The sequence below is a fragment of the Chrysemys picta genome, chromosome 4 (genome assembly GCF_011386835.1).
Source record: "Chrysemys picta bellii isolate R12L10 chromosome 4, ASM1138683v2, whole genome shotgun sequence".
Classification (NCBI taxonomy): domain Eukaryota; kingdom Metazoa; phylum Chordata; order Testudines; family Emydidae; genus Chrysemys; species Chrysemys picta.
In genome coordinates this window covers 5,622,049-5,641,801 of record NC_088794.1, presented here as the reverse complement: position 1 = coordinate 5,641,801, position 19,753 = coordinate 5,622,049, and the positions used below count along the sequence as shown (strand labels likewise).

At 42.7% G+C, this 19,753-nt stretch overlaps 1 protein-coding gene across 4 annotated transcripts in view; it reads left to right on the top strand.

Moving 5' to 3' along the window:
• Positions 1-19,753, top strand: part of LOC135982857 (tripartite motif-containing protein 10-like) — a 42,117-nt gene that overhangs the window by 19,617 nt on the left and 2,747 nt on the right. For 2 of the 4 annotated variants that reach the window (XM_065591235.1, XM_065591237.1), the window contains 4 exons: positions 6,108-6,556; positions 16,132-16,227; positions 16,862-17,092; positions 17,667-18,153. In XM_065591235.1, coding sequence (XP_065447307.1) covers positions 6,108-6,556; positions 16,132-16,227; positions 16,862-17,092; positions 17,667-17,786 — 896 coding nt within the window. In that variant the 3' untranslated portion in view covers positions 17,787-18,153. Of the gene's footprint in view, positions 1-6,107; positions 6,557-16,131; positions 16,228-16,861; positions 17,093-17,666 lie in introns of all 4 variants that reach the window. The other 2 variants (XM_065591238.1, XM_065591236.1) reach the window with 2 other exon arrangements.

Below are 19,753 nucleotides of genomic sequence, written 5' to 3'. Positions count from 1 at the left end.
GGCTCTGTGCACTGCCCTCGCGCCTGTAGGTGCCACACCCCAGCTCCCATTGGTCGCATTTCCCAGAGCCAGCATTTGGGTGGGGGCAGCACGCGGAGCCTCCCTGGCTGCCTCTGTGCTTAGGGGCCACAGGGAACTGGCAGCCACTTCCAGAAGCCAAGCGGAACCAGAGCAGGTAGGGAGCTTTCCTGGGAGGGAGGGGGAGGAGTTGAGCAGCGGGGCCCACACACCCCCTGGAGTTCCATTAACCCCGGTTTAAGATACACTGCTGTAGCCAATCCTTTAGAAAACTATGTAAAGGTTTATTAGCTAAGAAAAAGAAATGAGAGTTATTGCAAGGTTAAAGCAGATAAACTACATTACAGATGAATCAGAGTTGTAGTCTAAATGATACAGAGCTGTAATGTCTGCTAGCTTTCATTCAGTTCCTCAGGGTTTCCCAAATAGCTTTGGGGTCCTCCGTCCAATTGCAGAAGGTTCCCCCTGTAGAACCCAAGCAATCTAGAGATGCAGGATCATTCCCACTATATAGGTGTTATAGCTGAAACCAGTTTGACTAGTGTTCTTTGCACAGCATGGGTCTGTAGACTTCCCATTGTGGAAGACACAATGACCCACTCTTTGAAGTTAACAATCTACCTCCTCTGCATACATGAGTAATCCAGTTATACTGATTTACATAATTCCGTTGCTAGCCATTCATTACAATCGAGGTGGATAAGTGGAAACAATACATGTATCATTCATCAGTATTCATACATTTTACATAATAAATACATTGTCATCTCTATACTAACACAAATTATTGTTCTAGGGTCAGTTAAGTATAAAGATAGCACTCACGGGTAAACTTTGTGTTTATGTGGCACATGCCCCAGTAATAACATTTACACTGTGTGATAACATCTCCCTTTGTTCCATTATAGCAGATTGATACAACAACATTAGCAACCAACAAGTTCATAGACAAGTGGATACAATAATATTAGTATTTCCTTCTAGAAATACTAGGGCACACATAAAAGCAAATAAACAACAGGCCCCATCCCCAAGCCCATTAATTCCAGCCCTTTGCTTATGCTTCTAAATGAGCCTTATTCCCTTCTCAGGACTCAGGCCACTTTCTCAGTGGCTGGAGGGGGTGGACCCAGGCCCACCCAGTAGTCCGGGTCCCAATCCAGGGATCCTACAAACAGCAGCACATACTACTGCCTCTAGTTCACTACTGCTATTCCCTAGGCCTTTTCCAACATAGCCCCTTTTTTATTCACTCTGCCTGCAGGACTGAATTTCTCTACTCCTCTTTTTCCTCACCAAAGGCCATTGCCACCATAACCCTTCTTCTGGGTCTTCCTTGAGCTCCAATAAGCTCTGGTAGCAGCCAGAAACTGACCTGCTCAGACCCTTTTAACTGAGATTGCTGAACTCTGATAGGCTGCTTCCTTGCAGACTTTCTCGGAAGGCCTGGAGGACCCACCTTCACTGCTCCTTTCCTGGGGCAGGATGTGATAGGAGTGAGAAACCTCCAGTATGGGGCCTCAAAGGACCTGGTGCACCCCATCATAAATATAAAGACACAGGCACAGTTTTGTAACAGTTGCCTTTGATTTCAATGCCTTCATTTCTGGATGCCCAGCTGGAGAACCTTGGGCTCCCAAAATCAGTCACCCCAGATCAGTGGCCACTTTTGGAAATGTGGCGTCAGTCAATATATGGGCCAGATTCATGCCAGGGTTAGACAGGTCAGTGTAAACTCTGCTGCTGACCCCAGAGAATGAAACTGCAAGACTACACAGTGTGCACAATCTCAGTTACTCTTGGGGGTCCCCATAAGTGTCTGGCACCACCTGAAAAACTGGAAATTAATTTAGTTTGTTCAGCATCTTCTCTTGATTGTTTCTGTTGGCACAGCACCTATAGAGCCCTCACAAAAATTCATAGATTCATAGATTCTAGGACTGGAAGGGACCTCGAGAGGTTATCGAGTCCAGTCCCCTGCCCGCATGCCAGTATCAAATACTGTCTAGACCATCCCTGATAGACATTTATCTAACCTACTCTTAAATATCTCCAGAGATGGAGATTCCACAACCTCCCTCGGCAATTTATTCCTGTGTTTAACTAATCATAGCTGCCCAGTTCCACTGGACCCACACAGATCCTCGTCTCTCAAAGGAATAGTACACACTATCTTGCAAAAACATTGGAAACAAATAGTTACAAGTAAAACAAAATCATAACAGCCTTTCAAGATCTTAAACTTAGCTCACAAGGCATCCCCCTATTTCCCACAGGATAGCATACCCCAAGTCCTCTCTGGAGCATTTTCGATCAACATGGCTGATATCCCCCTTTCATAAGATCAAGCACGCTGGCAGCTTGTCTTCACAGATTGAATGATGCACCCCCAGATATACTAGACTAGACCTTTGATCTTCACCTAAAAATAAGTTGCCACCCTCTGCTGTTTACCTCTTCTTATTAATTTTCTTCTGAAGTCTCCATCAGACTTTCATTAACACTTGACTCACAATGCTAATAACCTTCTATTGTAAGACACACAATAGCCCACCAGGATGATATGTGTTCCCCATCTTCTGTCTGTAGAAGTTTCTCTCAAGGCACACTACCTTTGAATGACCTGCCTGTGACAGGGTAGGGGTACTCTATCCACTGCGGGTTAACTGCACCCCATGAATTAGTCCACTGGACTGTCCTTGGCCTCAGGCCTGTAATGCCTAATGGTCAGAGTGAATGGAGATGCCCCTCCTCTCAGGTTGTAAGGCCTAGTGATTGGAGTCAATAGAGTTGCCCTTGTTCCCAAGGCTGTAAGGCCTAGCAGCCGGAGTCAACAGAGTCACCCTAGCTCTCCAGGCTGTAGGGCCTAGCAGCTGGTGTCAATAGAGTCGCCTTGGTTTCCAGGGCAATAGGGCCTAGTGGCCACAATCAATATGGCTGCCTGCTCTCTCAGGGATGAGTGGCCTTGCGACCTATTGGGAAAGTGGGCCGCCACCTAGGGGTGGGTGATGGCTTGGGTAAGGGGTCCCAGCCCTGGGCCGTGGCAGAGGTGGAGTGTTCTGCCACTGAGCCAGTGGGGCCAAAACGGGAACATGCCGGCTTCATGCAGGACTATAGCTAGTACCCCCCGGGCCACAAGTCTCGTGGAGCTGCCTTTGAGGCATCAACGGGGTCTCTAGGCTTCTCGGCGTGTGCGGTTCCCTGTGACTCCAATCTCTCTCAGGCGTCTGCAGGTACTTGGGGATCGGTCTGGGTCTTGGCACCTCTGGCTTCCACGGATAGGGGTTCCAGCTGCTCCCGGGCTGGAGTCAGCGCGGAGCGTCCTTCCTCCTTAGCAGTCAGCCCAGACTGAGCTGGGCTGCTCCTTTTTATGTCTGTGTGGAGAGTAAAATGTGCTGTAAGTTCTAAATAGCATCTCTCTTCCTGTTTTACAAATGTCCTCTAACAGTCCCCCAGACCTCAGTCACATAAAGGGTTTGTTCACCCATCTTAACTCTGTAAAGATGTGAGACAGATTGAATAGTGTTACCTACATTTTCTTGGAAAACATAAAATCTCCGTTAGCTAGTGAAGATCACCTCTGCTTCCATATGATGTCTATATGCCAACTGTTACTCGGTTGCATGAACTTTGCTTTTGCTGATAGCTGTAAAATAGGGACTGAGACCTGGATCCACAAAGATACTTATAATAAGGAGTCCTGTGGCACCTTAAAGACTAACAAATGTATTTGGGCATACGCTTTTGTGGGCTGGAAACCACTTCGTCAGATGCAATCAGCCCACAAAAGCTTATGCCCAAATACATTTGTTAGTCTTTAAGGTGCCACAGGACTCCTCGTTGTCTTTGATGAAACAGACTAACATGGCTACTCCTCTGAAAGATACTTATATGCCTAAACCATAAACGTAGGCACTTAATTCTGGAGTTTAGGCATCTGGGTACCCGTTTTATGCTCCACTGTGATCTACTGTGACAGGTTCACTCGTCGGGACCCCCTTGGGACTGTCACTTGATGTGCTGAGATACCACTGAGCCTAACCCTTCTGCCAGCATTGGCACCCCTTAACAGTAATACAAGTTTATACTTCATATGCCTAACTGTACACATAAGAATGATACTGGCATACAAATAGGATGACCACATCCAGTAGATTATAATTTTTCCATTGATATGTTACAAGAGGTATTTCACATAAAGCATATTCCAGTTATGTCATATTCATATTCATAAGCATATTTTCATAAAGCATATGGAGTGCAACGTCACACCCACAACACCACCACCGAACAATTTAGGTGACTGAACTCACTTAGCACCTAAGTTTTCAAGATAAAAGTTCCCATAGAGTCTAAGTTTCAGCCTATGAGCACTTGTACTGCTCCTTCCTCTAGACATATGGACACTTATCTCTCATCCAAGTCCCAGAGTAATTCACAAACCAGGGGAAAACAGGCATTTGGCTACCTGAATTATGTGCAGGGGCTAATCTCACAGGCATACTCGTTGTGTATTGACTGGATTAGGTCCCATTCAAAATCACTCTAGATGAGGAGCAGCTGGTGACCTTTTAACTTTCACAACAGCAGTGAGAACAATCATCTAGATCAGGGGTTCTCAAACTGGGCGTCGGGACCCCTCGGGGGGTCGCGAGGTTATTACATGGGTGTCGTGAGCTGTCAGCCTCCAGCCCAAACCCCGCTTTGCCTCCAGCATTTATAATGGTGTTAAATAGATAAAAAGGTGTTTTTAATTTGGGGGGCCGTTTGCACTCAGTGGCTTGCTGTGTGAAAGGGGTCATCAGTACAAAAGTTTGAAAACCACTGATCTAGTCTCTCCTGTTTAAGCTGTTCCACTGTGGCTAAATAATGAAAGTGATTGGAGCTGGGAGACTAGACCAGGGACTTCCATGTGCATGTCCTAGCCCCAGGCTCTAGAGTCATTTTCACTCCCTCTGGCCCAGCGACTGTTCCACTGTGTATAAATACATAAAGAGACATTGGGCCACAGAAAATGAAATCAGGAGAATGTCTCTGCAGTCCAGTGGTTTAGGGCACCCACCCGAGAGAGGGGAGCCCCAGGATCCAATCACTCTTTCTGCGTTTATCCACAGTCTTCGCATGTTAAGGGCTGTTATAAAGAGGATGGTGATCCATTGTTCTCCATGTCCACTGAAAGTAGGACAAGAAGAAATGGGCTTAATCTGCAGCAAGGGAGATTTTGGTTAGATATTGGAGAAAACTTTCTAACTCTAACGGTAGTTAAGTTCTGGCTTCCTAGGGAGGTTGTGGAATCCCCATAATTGGAGGCTTTTTGGACAATCACCTGGGACCATCTAGGTTTATTTGGTCCCACTTCAGTGCATGGGGTTGGAATAGATGACCTTTCAAGGTCTCTTCCAGTCCTACCTTTCTATGCTAAGGGCAGGTGGCATCAAGATGCTGTGCACTCCTAGATATCCCATAAAGTACAATACTTAGGAAACATGGGTTTGAGTCCCAGCTCCACCAGAAACTTCCCATGTGGCTTTAGAAAACTCATTAAGCCTCTCTGTGCCTCAGTTCCCCACCTGTACAGTGGCAATAGCGGTACTGTCAGGATAACTACAGTAAACTTTGTGAGCTGCTTTGCGCTCTACTGATCTCCAGAGTGTTTCCTGAGGAGTGAGTGCCAGGTCTTGTTATTAGTTAGTATAGTCCTAATCAGGAAATAGCAGAATTGTTTGAAATCATTTTGATTCTGTAGTTTTTATTTTGTTTAAATTATTCATTATTGAACATGTCAAAAAAGTAAATTAAAAAAGAAAAGAAAACAAGGCCACAAAATAAAACCACAAGAAGTGAAAGAAGAGTAAAGTTGCTCAGTAATTAGAAAGATTGTATTGTTAATTGAAAGCACTCAGTTTCATTAAAGGATTAGAGAGGTTAAAGTGTCCTATATAAAAGAAGAATATATCTTTGTTTTATAGAGAGACTGAGTTAAAGAACACTGCCTATTAAAATCTAAGAATATATAGGATTGCTGACAAGTTTGTAGGTTCTGTAAAGCTGTTACACTGTAAAAGTCTCTTATCTGCTACTCTTAACAGGAAGAGAGAATGAGAACCCAGAGAGGGCAACAGCCACGGCCTCAGAGACTCCTGAATGGGAAGTAAAAGATGAAGCCACATGTCCAATTTGTTTGGATTATTTTAGCGACCCAGTGACTGTAGACTGTGGGCACAGCAGCTGCGAAATCTGCATCACTACATACTGTGAGAAATCGGAAGAGGGAAATCATGGCTGTCCCATCTGCAGATCAAAGATGGAGAAAGTGAATTTCAGGCCTAACTGGCAGCTGGCCAGTCTAGTAGAAAAAGTTAAATGTAGATTGAAACCAGGAAAAGAGGAAAAGGAGAATCTGTGTGAGAGACACAAGGAAAAACTCAGCCTGTTCTGTGAAGATGATGGGGAATTCATATGTGTGGAATGTGACAAATCCGCACTGCACAAAGCGCACACAGTGGTCCTCATTAAAGAGGCTGTCCAGAAGTATAAGGTAAGAACCACTTTGATGTTGATTAATTAAATCCTTTTCTTTTCAGACTAATATGAACTTTCCTCTCAGGGGAGTTGACATTTCTGAGGCTCTTTCAGAACAGCAGAATCTCTCCTTTTCCCAGATACATTCTTCTAAATACCAGCTCCATCGAAATCTCTGTTCTGCACGGCACCTCCTTCCAGGCAGGTGAAGGTAAAACTGGCCACTAAGGCCACCCTAACCTGCCAACATCAGACTTTTAATTTAGGGACTGTGTATCAGGAATTGCCAACCAAATAACTCCAAACTGACACTACCTCAGGCCCGCAACAGGCCTACCAGATTTCCACCTGATCTGAATGTGCTTGTGAATTTTAGAGCACTTTGAAAAATGGACTCAAAACTGACATATTCCATTGCACTCTTGCTTCTGTATCAGAACTGGCTCACAGTCTAATAACTTCTGAACCTTTGCATTGTGCAGCTTGTTTTTGGTGGCATTCACAAGTGGAGATCAGGGGAAGTTCTCTGATGTGAGTTTCATTTAGATTCTGCATATATTTCCCCCTCGACTATGGGCAAAAACATTGTTAAGAAGTGAAACATTTTTAAAGCTGGTAAATTTTGCGGGGGCTGTATGCCCTGGCCTGTGGGACCAAATCACCCAAAATGGGCACTGCTAACTGCACCTCTGGCCTTGATATGGCAGAGCATTTCCAAAGCAATCTGTAATAGCTGTTGCTAACTAGCTATTATAAGAAAAGATCCTGGAGATTTTAAGTAACAGTAAACACTTATTACTGAGAATTGTACAGATAGATACTGCTGGCTTCCCTGCCTGGCTGCAAGTGCCCATAGTGTGTTTTCTGCTGCTAAGGCTCACTACATAATGTTTCCCCTCATCCTCTACATACAACCTTATGAGTAACTTTGGTCCCTGCTCCAAAGTTCCTACTATCATTACCTTTCACCTTTTAAAAAAATACAGCACTTACAATTGAACTAAATTTTATTTTTTAACTGTATCAATATAATTTAGCATCTGTACTCCAATCTGGATCCCTAAGAGTCTACAGTTAGTCTTGGTATCTAGCAGGTTTTCTTATCACTCTACCTTTAGAGGTAATAACAGGAGTATCAGTCAATGCCCCATTTTTGTTCTGTGTTCAAGCTGACTTCTTGAGATTCAGTAGAGTGGACTGATACTGCTTGTATTTCTGAGATGTATGTTAACACAGTTTCCATTTGTTCCATATTTTCAGTCTCTTCCTGCATAATTCTTTTAGTGCTCATTGAATCCCTTCCCTTTCTTCTTTCCTGTGGCACCAAGATAAGCGCATGAAGCAGTGTGTTTGTCAATCACCTTTGCATGTTTCCATTTTCCTTTGTGATTAACACAAACACTCCCTCTCTTTTCCAGTGGTAATAAAGGCTTTGTACCTTTGTCAAAGAAAAGAAATTCTGCTTTGCTTGTCTGAATTTTAGGCTAGTTTGTGTGTCTCCTTGTATCAGGCTGGGTTGCAACAACTTTGCTGAAGTCAGCAATCTGGTCCATGAGGAGTTGAGAAGGTGTAGAGGTCAGTTTGAACCTTCATGTGGTAGCACTGGTTCCTTTTGATTTTTGTTTCTGAAGATTTGACCTGTTGCAAGACTGTACCATGTCCACAATTTGACTACACATGTATTGCCAATAGACAGCATCTCAAGTTCTTATTTTACACAGCTCTCATGGATAATAGCCAAGATCTCTTTTCTTAGATTTGCCAGTACGGTGATTTTGTCACTGTTAGAGACAAGTACATCTTGCATGTTTAGTTCCTCTTTATATGACCAGTAAGTACAGATATGCTCTGGTAATTCAGGTCTCTTGCCTCGGCATCTTGGCAAATTGTTTGTCTTAAGCTTTGCAGGACAACATTATTTGAAGTAGCAGCTTGAAATTCCTTCAATTTCTGTTCAGAAATAAGCAAATAAGACATCATGTAACATATTGCAACATCAGCTTCCTCGGAACTTACTCCGGCATCATGCAGTATGTATGCTCTGGATACAGCACCAGCAATTGCTAGCTCTTACCATTGTCTGTATCCAATTTCAGGTTGATATTTGTGGAGTGTTAGCAACCATCTTTGAACCCTTGGTGAAGCACTGTACAAAGGTTTTCTGAAAATGGCCTCAAGAAGCACGGGGCCTGTTTCCACAGTTACTTTTTCCCCCGTAGATAAACTGATGAAATTGAGTCTAGCCAAATACTGTTGCCAGTGTTCCTTTTTCTATCTGGGCATAGCTCTGTTGTGAACTTGTCAGAGCTGTATAGGCAGAAGCAACAGGAACCCTGATTTGCAGCAATACAGACCCTACTCCGGTAGGACTTACATCCACTGACACAGTAACGGGTTCTTCGACGTTAAAGTATTTCATCATGGGTGCCTTTATAAGCAGTTCTTTCAAGTGTTCATATGCCACCTCATGCATTGGCATCCAGGCGAACTTTGAATCTTTTCCCAACAGTTTTCTTACCGGAGTTGCTACTGTTCACATGTTTGGGATAAATTTACCAAGGTAAATAACCATTCCAAGAAATCTGCAATTCAGCCTTGCAGGGTCATTGTGGCCATTTCAGTGATAACAGAAGTTTTTCAGTTGTCAGATTTTAGTCCTTCTTTTGTCAAGTGATACCCCAAATATTTTATCTCTGTCACAGCCAAATTTGCATTTGTTCTTGTTAGTCACAGGTTCTTTTCATGACACCTGTCTAGACTCTCCTGAGCCTTTCATTATGGGAGAGGGATAGCTCAGTGGTTTGAACATTGGTCTCCTAAACTCAGCATTGAGAATTCAATCCTTGGGTGGGGGCACTTAGGGATCCGGGGCAAAATCAGTACTTGGTCCTGCTAGTGAAGTCAGGGGCTAGACTCAATAACATTTCAGGGTCCCTTCCAGTTCTATGAGATAGGTATATCTCCATTTATTTATATTTATATTTTATGTTCTCATCTGCTATTTTCCCAGACCGATGTGCCATCTATATAATATGCAACACCTTGCAATCCTTCAAATGTCTGTTGGATCACTCTTTGGTATGCTTTAGGAGCTGAATAGATGCCAAATGGAAGTCTGGGAAACCTGTACCTGTCAAATGGAGTGTTGAACATACAGAATCTAGAACATTTGTTACCCAGCTGGACTTGGCAAAATCCACTACTAGAATCTAAAAAATGAAAATTGTAGATTTTGCTAACTTGCTGGTGACTTCTTCTACTGTAGGTATAAGAACATAAGAATGGCCCTACTGGGTCAGACCAAAGGTCCATCTAGCCCAGTATCCTGTCTTCCAACAGTGGCCAATGCCAGGTGCCCCAGAGGGAATGAACAGAACAGGTCATCATCAAGTGATCCATCCCCTGTCGCTTATTCCCAGCTTCTGGCAAACAGAGGCTAGTTTCATCATCCCTGCCCATCCTGGCTAATAGCCATTGATGGAGCTATCCTCCATGAATTGATCTAGTTCTTTTTTGAACCCAGTTATGATCTTGGCCTTCACAACATCCTCTGGCAAGGAGTTCCACAGGTAGACTGTGTGTTGTGTGAAGAAATACTTCCTTTTATTTGTTTTAAACCTGCTGCCTATTAATTTCATTTGGTGACCCCTAGTCCTTGTGTTATGAGAAGTAGTAAACAACACTTCCTTATCTACTTTCTTTACAACAGTCATGAGTCTATAGACCTCAATCATATTTCCCCTTATTCATCTTTTTTCAGAGATGAAAAGTCACAGTCTTATTAATCTCGCCTCATATGGAAGCCGTTCCATACCCCTAATCATTTTGTTGCCCTTTTCTGAACCTTTTCCAATTCCAATATATCTTTTTTGAGATGTGGCGACCACACCTGCACACACTATTCAAGATGTGGGTGTACCATGGATTTGTATAGAGGCAACATGATATTTTCTAAGTTTCAGAGTAACAGCCACATATCTATTCAAGTGACATCATCATAGGACCTAATCACATCAGCCATACCATCAGGGGCTCGTTCACCTGCACATCTACCAATGTGATATATGCCATCATGTGCCAGCAATGCCCCTCTGCCATGTACATGTACATTGGCCAAACCGGACAGTCTCTACGCAAAAGAATTAATGGACACAAATCTGACATCAGGAATCAAAATACTCAAAAACCAGTGGGAGAACACTTTAACGTGTCTGGTCATTCAGTGACAGACCTGCGGGTGGCTATATTACAACAGAAAAACTTCAAAAACAGACTCCAAAGAGAGACTGCAGAGCTAGAATTGATATGCAAACTAGACACAATCAACTCCGGTTTGAATAAGGACTGGGAATGGCTGAGCCATTACAAACATTGACTCTATCTCCCCTTGTAAGTACTCTCACACTTCTTATCACACTGTCTGTACTCGGCTAGCTTGATTACCACTTCAAAAGTTTTTTTCTCTTAATTAATTGGCCTCTCAGAGTTGGTAAGACAACTCCCACCTGTTTATGCTCTCTGTATGTGTGTATATATATCTCCTCATTATATGTTCCATTCTATATGCATCCGAAGAAGTGGGCTGTAGTCCACGAAAGCTTATGCTCTAATACATTTGTTAGTCTCTAAGGTGCCACAAGTACTCCTGTTCTTCTTTTTGATGATATTTTCTGTCCTATTCTCTATCCCCCTCTTAATTATTCCTAGCATTCTGTTCACTTTTTTGACTGCTGCTGCACATTGAGTGGATGTTTTCAGAGAACTATCCACAATGACTCCAAGATCTCTTTCTTGAGTGGTAACAGGTATTTTAGACCCCATCATTTTATATGTATAGTTGGGATTATGTTTTCCAATGTGTATTACTTTGCATTCATCAACATTAAATTTCATCTGCCATTTTGTTGCGCAGTCACCCAGTTTTGAGAGATCCTTTTGTAGCTCTACGCAGTCTACCTGGGTCTTAACTGTCTTTAGTAATTTTGTATCATCTTCAAATTTTGCCACCTCACTGTTTACCCCTTTTCCAGATCATTTATGAATATGTTGAATAGGACTGGTCCCATAACAGACCCCTGGGGGACACCACTATTTACCTCTCTCCATTCTGAAAACTGGCCATTTATACCCACCTTTTCTTTCCTATCTTTTAACTAGTTACCAGTCCATGAGAGCACTTTCCCTCTTATCCTGTGGCAGCTTATTCTGCATAAGAGCCTTTGGTGAGGTACCTTGTCAAAGGCTTTCTGAAAATCTAAGTACACTATATCCACTGGATCCCTTTGGTCCACATGCTTGTTCATCCCCTCAAAGAATTCTAGTAGATTGGTGAGGCATGATTTCCCCTTACTAAAACCATGTTGACTCTTCCTCAACAAATTATGTTCATCTATATGTCTGACAATATTATTCTTTATTATAGTTTCAACCAGTTTGCCCTGTACTGAAATCAGACTTGCCGGCCTGTAATTGCCCAGATCACCTCTGGAGCCATTTTTAAAAATTGGCATCACATTAGCTATCCTTCAGTTATCTGGTACAGAAGCTGATTTAAATGATAGTTTACAGACTAGAGTTAGTAATTCTGCAATTTCAGAATTGAGTTCCTTCAGAACTCTTGGGTGAATACCATCTGGTCCTAGTGACTTATTGCTAACAATCCTAATTGTGGCACTGAGTTTCAGTGTCAATGAGATTGGGGTGGCAACTTGTGACATACTTGGCTACAATTGAGACCGGTAGGGGGGATATGCCCCCTGCCCTGCAACCCTGGGTGCCTTACAATGCCTTGCTGTAGTAGCTCCCACCTGGGCCACTCACAAATAGCCAAACAGAGTGCAAGCCACACCCTGAGTGTCTGTGTAACTGCAGCCTGCCAGTTACACCCTTGTTCTCACACCCCAGTCCCAGATTTCCCCCCAGAAATGTATGTCCTGTAATGCCCAGCCCTCTCCTGGACAATACAGATATTTCAAGTCCGTTATTCCTTTAAAGGAATAATACACAAGCTTATTATCTTAAATGGAGTTACCCAGACACTTCAATTTAAACATACCGGATTCGATAAAACAGTAAAAAGTTTACAAACTACAAAGAAATCTTAAAAGAAGACAAGTAATGAGGCAGAAGAGTCAGAAATTGTTACTAGAAAAATAAAGATAAAACACCTACTAATGTCTAATTTAACAAACTATATGAGATTCAAGCAAATTTTCTCACCATATGCTTCCAACAAGGCTACTGACCAAACTCTTCATGTCAGGACCCATCCCTCAAAGTCCAGCGGCTGTTTCCTTTTGTCTTCTCAGGTGCACAGAATGTGATGGGTAGGCAGAGAGAAAGAGAGAGCACAGTATCTTACAATGTGTGACCCTTTTTTATATACTTTCAGTCCCCCTCTTGAAAAATATTTCCATCTGGGATCAAGGGGACAAAGTCTGTGTGGAAGGAAGTTCCCTACTCTTTCTTCCACCTGTTTGAGCTTCTTCTTTTGGTTTCCCTTCCTCCTTTGTGACTCTGGTTAATGCTTAAATTAAAAATTAAGGTACACATACATTCTTGTTCAAGACAGGTCTGTTTGACCAGTTTGTTGCACATCAGTTTTGAATGTGACACATGGAATTCTTTTATAGCATCAGCCTGATATTCATAACACACATGCTTCACACCCCCAGGATGTGCCAGCATGCTTCTGGATGATGTTAATTGTTAGAGGGCTTTCCCTTCATCCTCTCCCCTGGATCTTGTCATGCAGACAGAAAGCAGAAGACCAGAAGTCCAAAATTCAGTCAATGCAATGTTTATTGGGATTAATTTCCCGCAAGCATGTCCATAACTCTGACACCACAGAGCCTTATTTCCCAGTGTCCCGTCCCCCCCTCCTCAGCAGGCATAATTATACCTGAAATGCACGCCCTTGGTCTCACCCCTTACAATGTATGGTGATGTTCCATAGTGGGGGGTCATGGGTCTGGGGTCTTCTTCCCACCTTTCTTGTACCCCATAGGAGGGGTATGGAGTGAGTTGTGCTACACTCAGGGGCAAGCATTTATCTGGCCTTGTAATGTTTTATATCTTCCCCCCAAATCCCCTCTTGCCCCTCTCAACTGGTTGCTTGACCTTGCCTTATGTAAGAACGGCCATACTGGGTCAAACCAAAGGTCCATCTAGCCCAGTAACCTGTCTTCAGATAGTGGCCAATGCCAGGTGCCACAGAGGGAATGAACAGAACAGGTAATCATCAAGTGATCCATTCCCTATCTCCCATTTCCAGATTCTGGCAAACAGAAGCTAGGAATACCATCCCTGCCCATCCTGGCTAATAGCCATTGATGGACCTATCCTCCATGAATTATCTAATTCTTTGTTGAACGCTGTTATAGTCTTGGCCTTCACAACATACTCTGGGAAAGAGTTCCATAGGTTGACTGTACATTGTGTGAAGAAATACTTCCTTTTATTTGTTTTAAACCTGCTGCTTATTAATTGCATTTGGTGACCCCTAATCACCTTGAGATAGAAGTTGAGGCACTCTTCAAGTGTGTGCTCATATATTATACTCCCACCATGCCCAGTAACACTTTAACTGTTCCTATCTGTTTCCATTATACTAACAAACTCATCTGGCTAGACAAAAGCAACGTACAGTGTCTTTGTCCTTTGTTCAGACATATTAGTGAGGATATAAGTGTATCAAAAATCAAACAGGCAAGCAAAACCCAAAATTCTATCTCAGGCGAAAATACAGCCCTGAATCTTACATTGTCACTAGCACTTCTAACATTATCTCTTGTCTTTATCTCCTTTTTGGTATTGTGAAGGTATTTGCGATAGCTCAATGTCTGATCAACGTTAACTCTAAGGTATCGTGGATTGTGGTCAGATGATAAAGGCGGACGACAAAAGTCCTCTTTCAGTGTCACTTTGGCCTCATGGTTATTCAAGTGTAAGGCAGAGATGAATGTTTTTGAAGCACTGGGCTACAGTTACCAAGCTCTGAGATACGTCTCAAGAATCCAGAGATCGTAGTTCATGACCTTCTCTATGGCCTTCAGACAGGTCGCTCGTGTTGCTAGTGTAATATGTCTGCATAGTTTTGTTCTGACACCATGAAATAGCTCTTGCCAACCAGCTATTATAACATGAGAAGATGCTGGAGACTTTAGTAACAGTAAACAGCTTACTTAACTTATTACTGAGAACTATACAGATAGTATTACTGGCTTGCCTGCCTGGCTCCAAGAAGCAATGTGCTTCTGCTGATAAGGCTCACTACAAATATTTCCTCGATACAACACTAGGGATAACTTCGGTTCCTGCTCCATTGTTCCTACTATCGATACACAACCTGCCTGTGTATTTGCATTTTGAAGTACTTTGAAAATCAGCTCTTAGACAAACCTTTGCTCAGTGTTAACTATGGAGTCTATACCAGTCCTCTGAAATGAACAATAAATTCCACTTGCCATTGTGTTGTCTGTTCCCCTAAATAGTTTAGGTCTCACTGAAGTTCTGAACAATCCCCTCTGGACTTGACTAACCTTAAATAACTTTGTGTTACCTGCAAATTTTGCTAATTCACTGCTCACACCCCTTTACTGTATCGTTACTAATTATATTAAACACCACAGGACCTAGTTCAGGACCTTGAGGAACCTGCTGTTAATTATAATGATAACTAGCCATTTATTCCTATCCTTTGCTTTCTGTCTCTTGAGCAGTTTTACAGGCACTAATCCACTCAAACCTGACACCTTAACTTCTCATTCACAACATTTTTGTGTTTTGGTCTTTTTGTTTTGCTTTGTTTTGGAAATAAAATTTACACAAACCAACCTCTGGACCTTGTGGAAGGTGTGGTAGCACTGCACGCAGATCACCTTTCTTCTGTGTATTACGCACACCAGTATTGGTACTGTTACCATCTCTGACCCAAGCAACTAGCCAAAAAAATCAAGGTCTTATAGGTTTTCCCAAGTAGGAGGAGTAATTGACGATGGAGTCCGGTACCTTTAATGCATTCCTGTTTCATTACAGAGAACGTACAAAGGCCGGTTTCCCTGATGGCTGGAGGAAGTAAAATAGCAGGAGGCTGTGTCCTTGCTCACAGCCAGCATCCCCAGCCCAGAACTCACTCTAGGCGTCTTCAAGTCTACCCCATGCTTCCAGTCTGCTGCCGCTGCCGCTTGGCTTTCTTCCTCTGCTTCTCTGCATCTGCAGCCCTGTGTGTCTCTCCATGTGCTCTCTCAGTTTATGTCTGCACTTGTGCTTGTCTCAGGGACACACACCTCATCCCGGTCATACAATACCCACTGGCACCCCTCCCCCCCAGAGTGCTAGTTTCTAGCTAGAGTCCACTTTGCCTTGTTTAGGTAGAATTCCTCACCTGTCTCTTACAGTTATCTTAAATGGTGGGAACATTCACACCCATCAGTTTCAACAAGGTTTTAATTCAACCCATAACAGTTGCTGTTGATAGTACTGATTCACAGAATTATCCAGATTAGACAAACAACCCTCTCTCCTATTAAAGTCAAAAGCACAATTGTAGTTTTGGGTTGTTGTTTTTTGTTTGTTTGTTTGTTTGCTCAGGGTCAAATTTGTGTCCATCTGAATAATCTGAATAAGAAGAAAGAAGAACTTCTGGGAATTAAATTGAATGAGGAAAGGCAGAGTCAGAAACACCAGGTAGGTGCTCATAATCATTAACCACAAGGGTGTATGGCTTTGGCAGTTATGGGAGGTTTGGGGTTTCTTTGTGACTGTGGCACTGTGAGAGATTGTGTCTCTCTCCAGACATCTGTTGCTGTGTATGCATGTACAGAATGTTTTTTCTAAATGCATCTATTCCTCTGTGTGTCACCAGATCAGAGAGTGCACACACACTGTTAGTGTTCCAGGAAGGGACATGTAGACATCATGATTTCCTCAATACATCTGCTTTGTTAAGAGTTTGTCTCTTCTCTCCCATCCCCCACACACACATTTCCCTGGCCTCTACAAAGCCTCTCGCAATAAGTCTCTGCCAGGGTAATTCAAAGTCCTGCTTCCCCTTCTGCTGTTAGAGTGACCTGGATTGCAAGAAGCCATTAATCATGACACAGATAACACACTAGTAACATAAACTAGGGCTGACCAGGAGGCTATAGGAAAAACTTTGCTCTTGTAATGCTAGAGGGAGCTACTCAGGAATTGCCTCATGCTAATTTGTTATGGGTTACAACTAAATTCTCCCATATACACGTGGAGACCTTTATGAAAAATCTCAGGACTCCCCATGTCGCTGACCCACCCTGTCCCTGTCTGTGTCTGTTCATTACAGGAAGAGACAGAATCTGTGAGGAAGAAAATCATGTCAGAATTTGAGGAACTGGAGAAGATTTTGCAGGAACAAAGGCAACCTTTGCTGGCCCAGCTGGAAGAGCTGAACAAGGACATTGTGAAGAGGGAGAATGAAAACGTCACCAAACTCTTCAAGGAGATTTCGTTTCTCAGTAACCTGATAAAGGAGTTGAAAGAAAAATGGCAGCAGCCAGCGAGTGAATTCCTGCAGGTGAGGCAGATTATACACCCTCAGTTCCCTGCAAGGAAACACTCCTGAACTATTGAATATGAGTATTGTTCATTTCTCAGGCTGGCTGGAAACAATTCCATTTCACAACAAGTTTCAAGGTTTCAAAATGGTTTTTGTTCCAGTATAGAATGAAAACAACATTTTGAAACTTTTCACAAAAAATAGAGAGAAAGAGACTCAATAGTCTGGTGATTGGGGCAATGGTCTGAATAGAGTCAGAGTCAAGCCCATACTTTGCCCAATTCAGAGCAGAGACTTGACCCCGGAGTCTTGCTTTCTGATGTATTCCAGCCTGGAGATGAGAAAATGTTGTTGAACCAGATTCATTTCTGCAAAATATTTCTGTTTTTATCAAAGGGTGTTTTTCAATGGAAAAAATGTCATTGAAAATTTTTCAACCAAGTATAATATTAATTTAAGTTGTCAGCTATATACTGAGAGATGCATATAGAACTCAAGTAGTGAAGGCAAAGTTAGTGCCCTGCGGAGCAGGAGGGATGCAAAGTGCGTAACCTGTGGACTGACCTCTCCTCTCTCGCTTTCTCCCATCTAGGACATCAGAAGCACCTTGAACAGGTATGTTGCTCATTCTCAACACCCCCCCCGCGCAATACTTCACTATGCTGGAAGAGGCCTAGAAACCATGTTAAAATGGCATCTCCTTAGTGCATGAGAGTGAACTGTGCAGGTCAGGGTCATGCTTCAGATGCAATTTTCCCTCTGAGTTTAATCCTGAGAATTTATCATTTTATGATTCATCCTACAGAAAGGATTATTAACCTGAACATATGTTCTGCATAAATTGAATCTCCGGGAGATTGGAGGTATCTCTATTTTAGGGGTGGACTATGGGCCTTTCAGCTGGTCACTGGTCACAGTTCTAACAACATTTGTAGTTAACAAGATTTTTTTTTACAAGCTGGTGACTCCTTGGAGGTGAGATCGGCCACCGGTGGAGATTTCACCTGAACTGGAAGAGAAACTAAGTACTTTGCGCCAACTTGGTATTGTTCCAGAGGAGATTCTGAAGAAATTTAGAGGTACTGAGAAAGGGTCTAAAGGGTGAAACTGAGATATGTTTCTGTGGCTATAGAAGGAGACAGGTTCTATCAAATTCTTAGAGCAGCTAATTGTGAATGGTGATGGGATTGTGATGTACAGTAGTTGTGACAATGGCAAAGTGCGCACTGTGGGAGAGGAAGAAAGGGTCATGCCCTGTGAAGTGACTTGACTTTTCATTTCCTTGCTTTGTGTAAGATCTGTTATGTTTGTGTGTCATAACCTTTGTTGTGTTACATCAAAGCCTTTTGTGTATTCATTACCTAGGGGTTCAATATTTAAGCTAAGGGAGCACAGTGGGGGTTGTTCAAAGCTGTGCCACAGAACTGCACTTGTAGTGGAGATGATCAGCTGCTGCACGTCTCTGGCAAATAAAACCTCTGTCAGGAGCTGCATTGAAAGCTTTCACTGCTGGAGGAGAAAATCAGCCAGAAGAGTGTAGCTAGTGACAGGAGGTTTTGTCCATATGCCATAGAAGGCTGTATCCATTGGCTACCCACTGGCACTTATACTTTCAGATATGATGCACAATGGCTAAAAGAGACCTTAATTTAAAAAGCAAAATTGTACTCACTGCACCAGATCTACTCAAGATTAATCTCTCTACAATGTGTGTGCAGTTAGACAATCTTTTTAAAAAGATATTTGACAAAACAAGTCTAACTGCTACAAATTTCAGTCATAGACTAAATTTTCAAATCCTTCCTATTACGTTTATTAAAAGAAATCAAACAAAAACCACACAGAAAATTCAAAGGGCATAAAAACTAACACTCTGTGAAATTTTACACTAAAGGCCACCTACATTTAGAGAGAAATTTATTCCCCATTTTAAAGCCCATTTTCATATGAAGCAACAACCGCCAGGGTTCCATAATAATAAGATAGGGAGACGTGGATGGGTTACAGTTCTATAAAATCCTGATTTGGGGCCATGTTTATGGCCCTGTCTTGCCATCTCATGTTGGCATCCCCGTGTTCACATGCATGAAAGTAATGGTTTATCAAAACTGGTTTATCTAGACAACTCTCATTAATTCTTCAGTGCTTTCATGGTCCTTCAGAGCTAGACAGAATGGCCAATGTAGGCAATAATAAAATCAGTATTTTATTACCCACTTGGCTCACATTCCCAGCATACACAAAAGGGAGTGGGTGTGATGAAGGTACAGATCTGATTTCCTTCCTGAAGACACCCTATCCAGCCAATCCCTGCTGTCCTGTCTCCCCTGACTGACTCTCATCCACCCAAGCCCTGCCCTTGCAGCAATGGAACCTAACTCGGTGGGTCAGAGAGATACATCACCTCCCTGGTAGTGTTAGAGCTATGACAGTGCCCTCAGCGCTGGTGAGTTGTAGGAACAATTTATATAGAACTTTGAATCCTTAGATCTCTAAGAGCTCTGCAATGTGAGGAAGTGCCTTAAAGGGGAAAATAGGAACTCACCTGTGCTTTTTTGCAGATTTTTCCCTTTCAAAATTGTGGGAAATATGGGAAGTGCACTGAAATCAATATACCTGTTGCAATTGAGAAAGTGAATTAATATCATTACAAATTAGACACTGATCATGTGTTTTCTC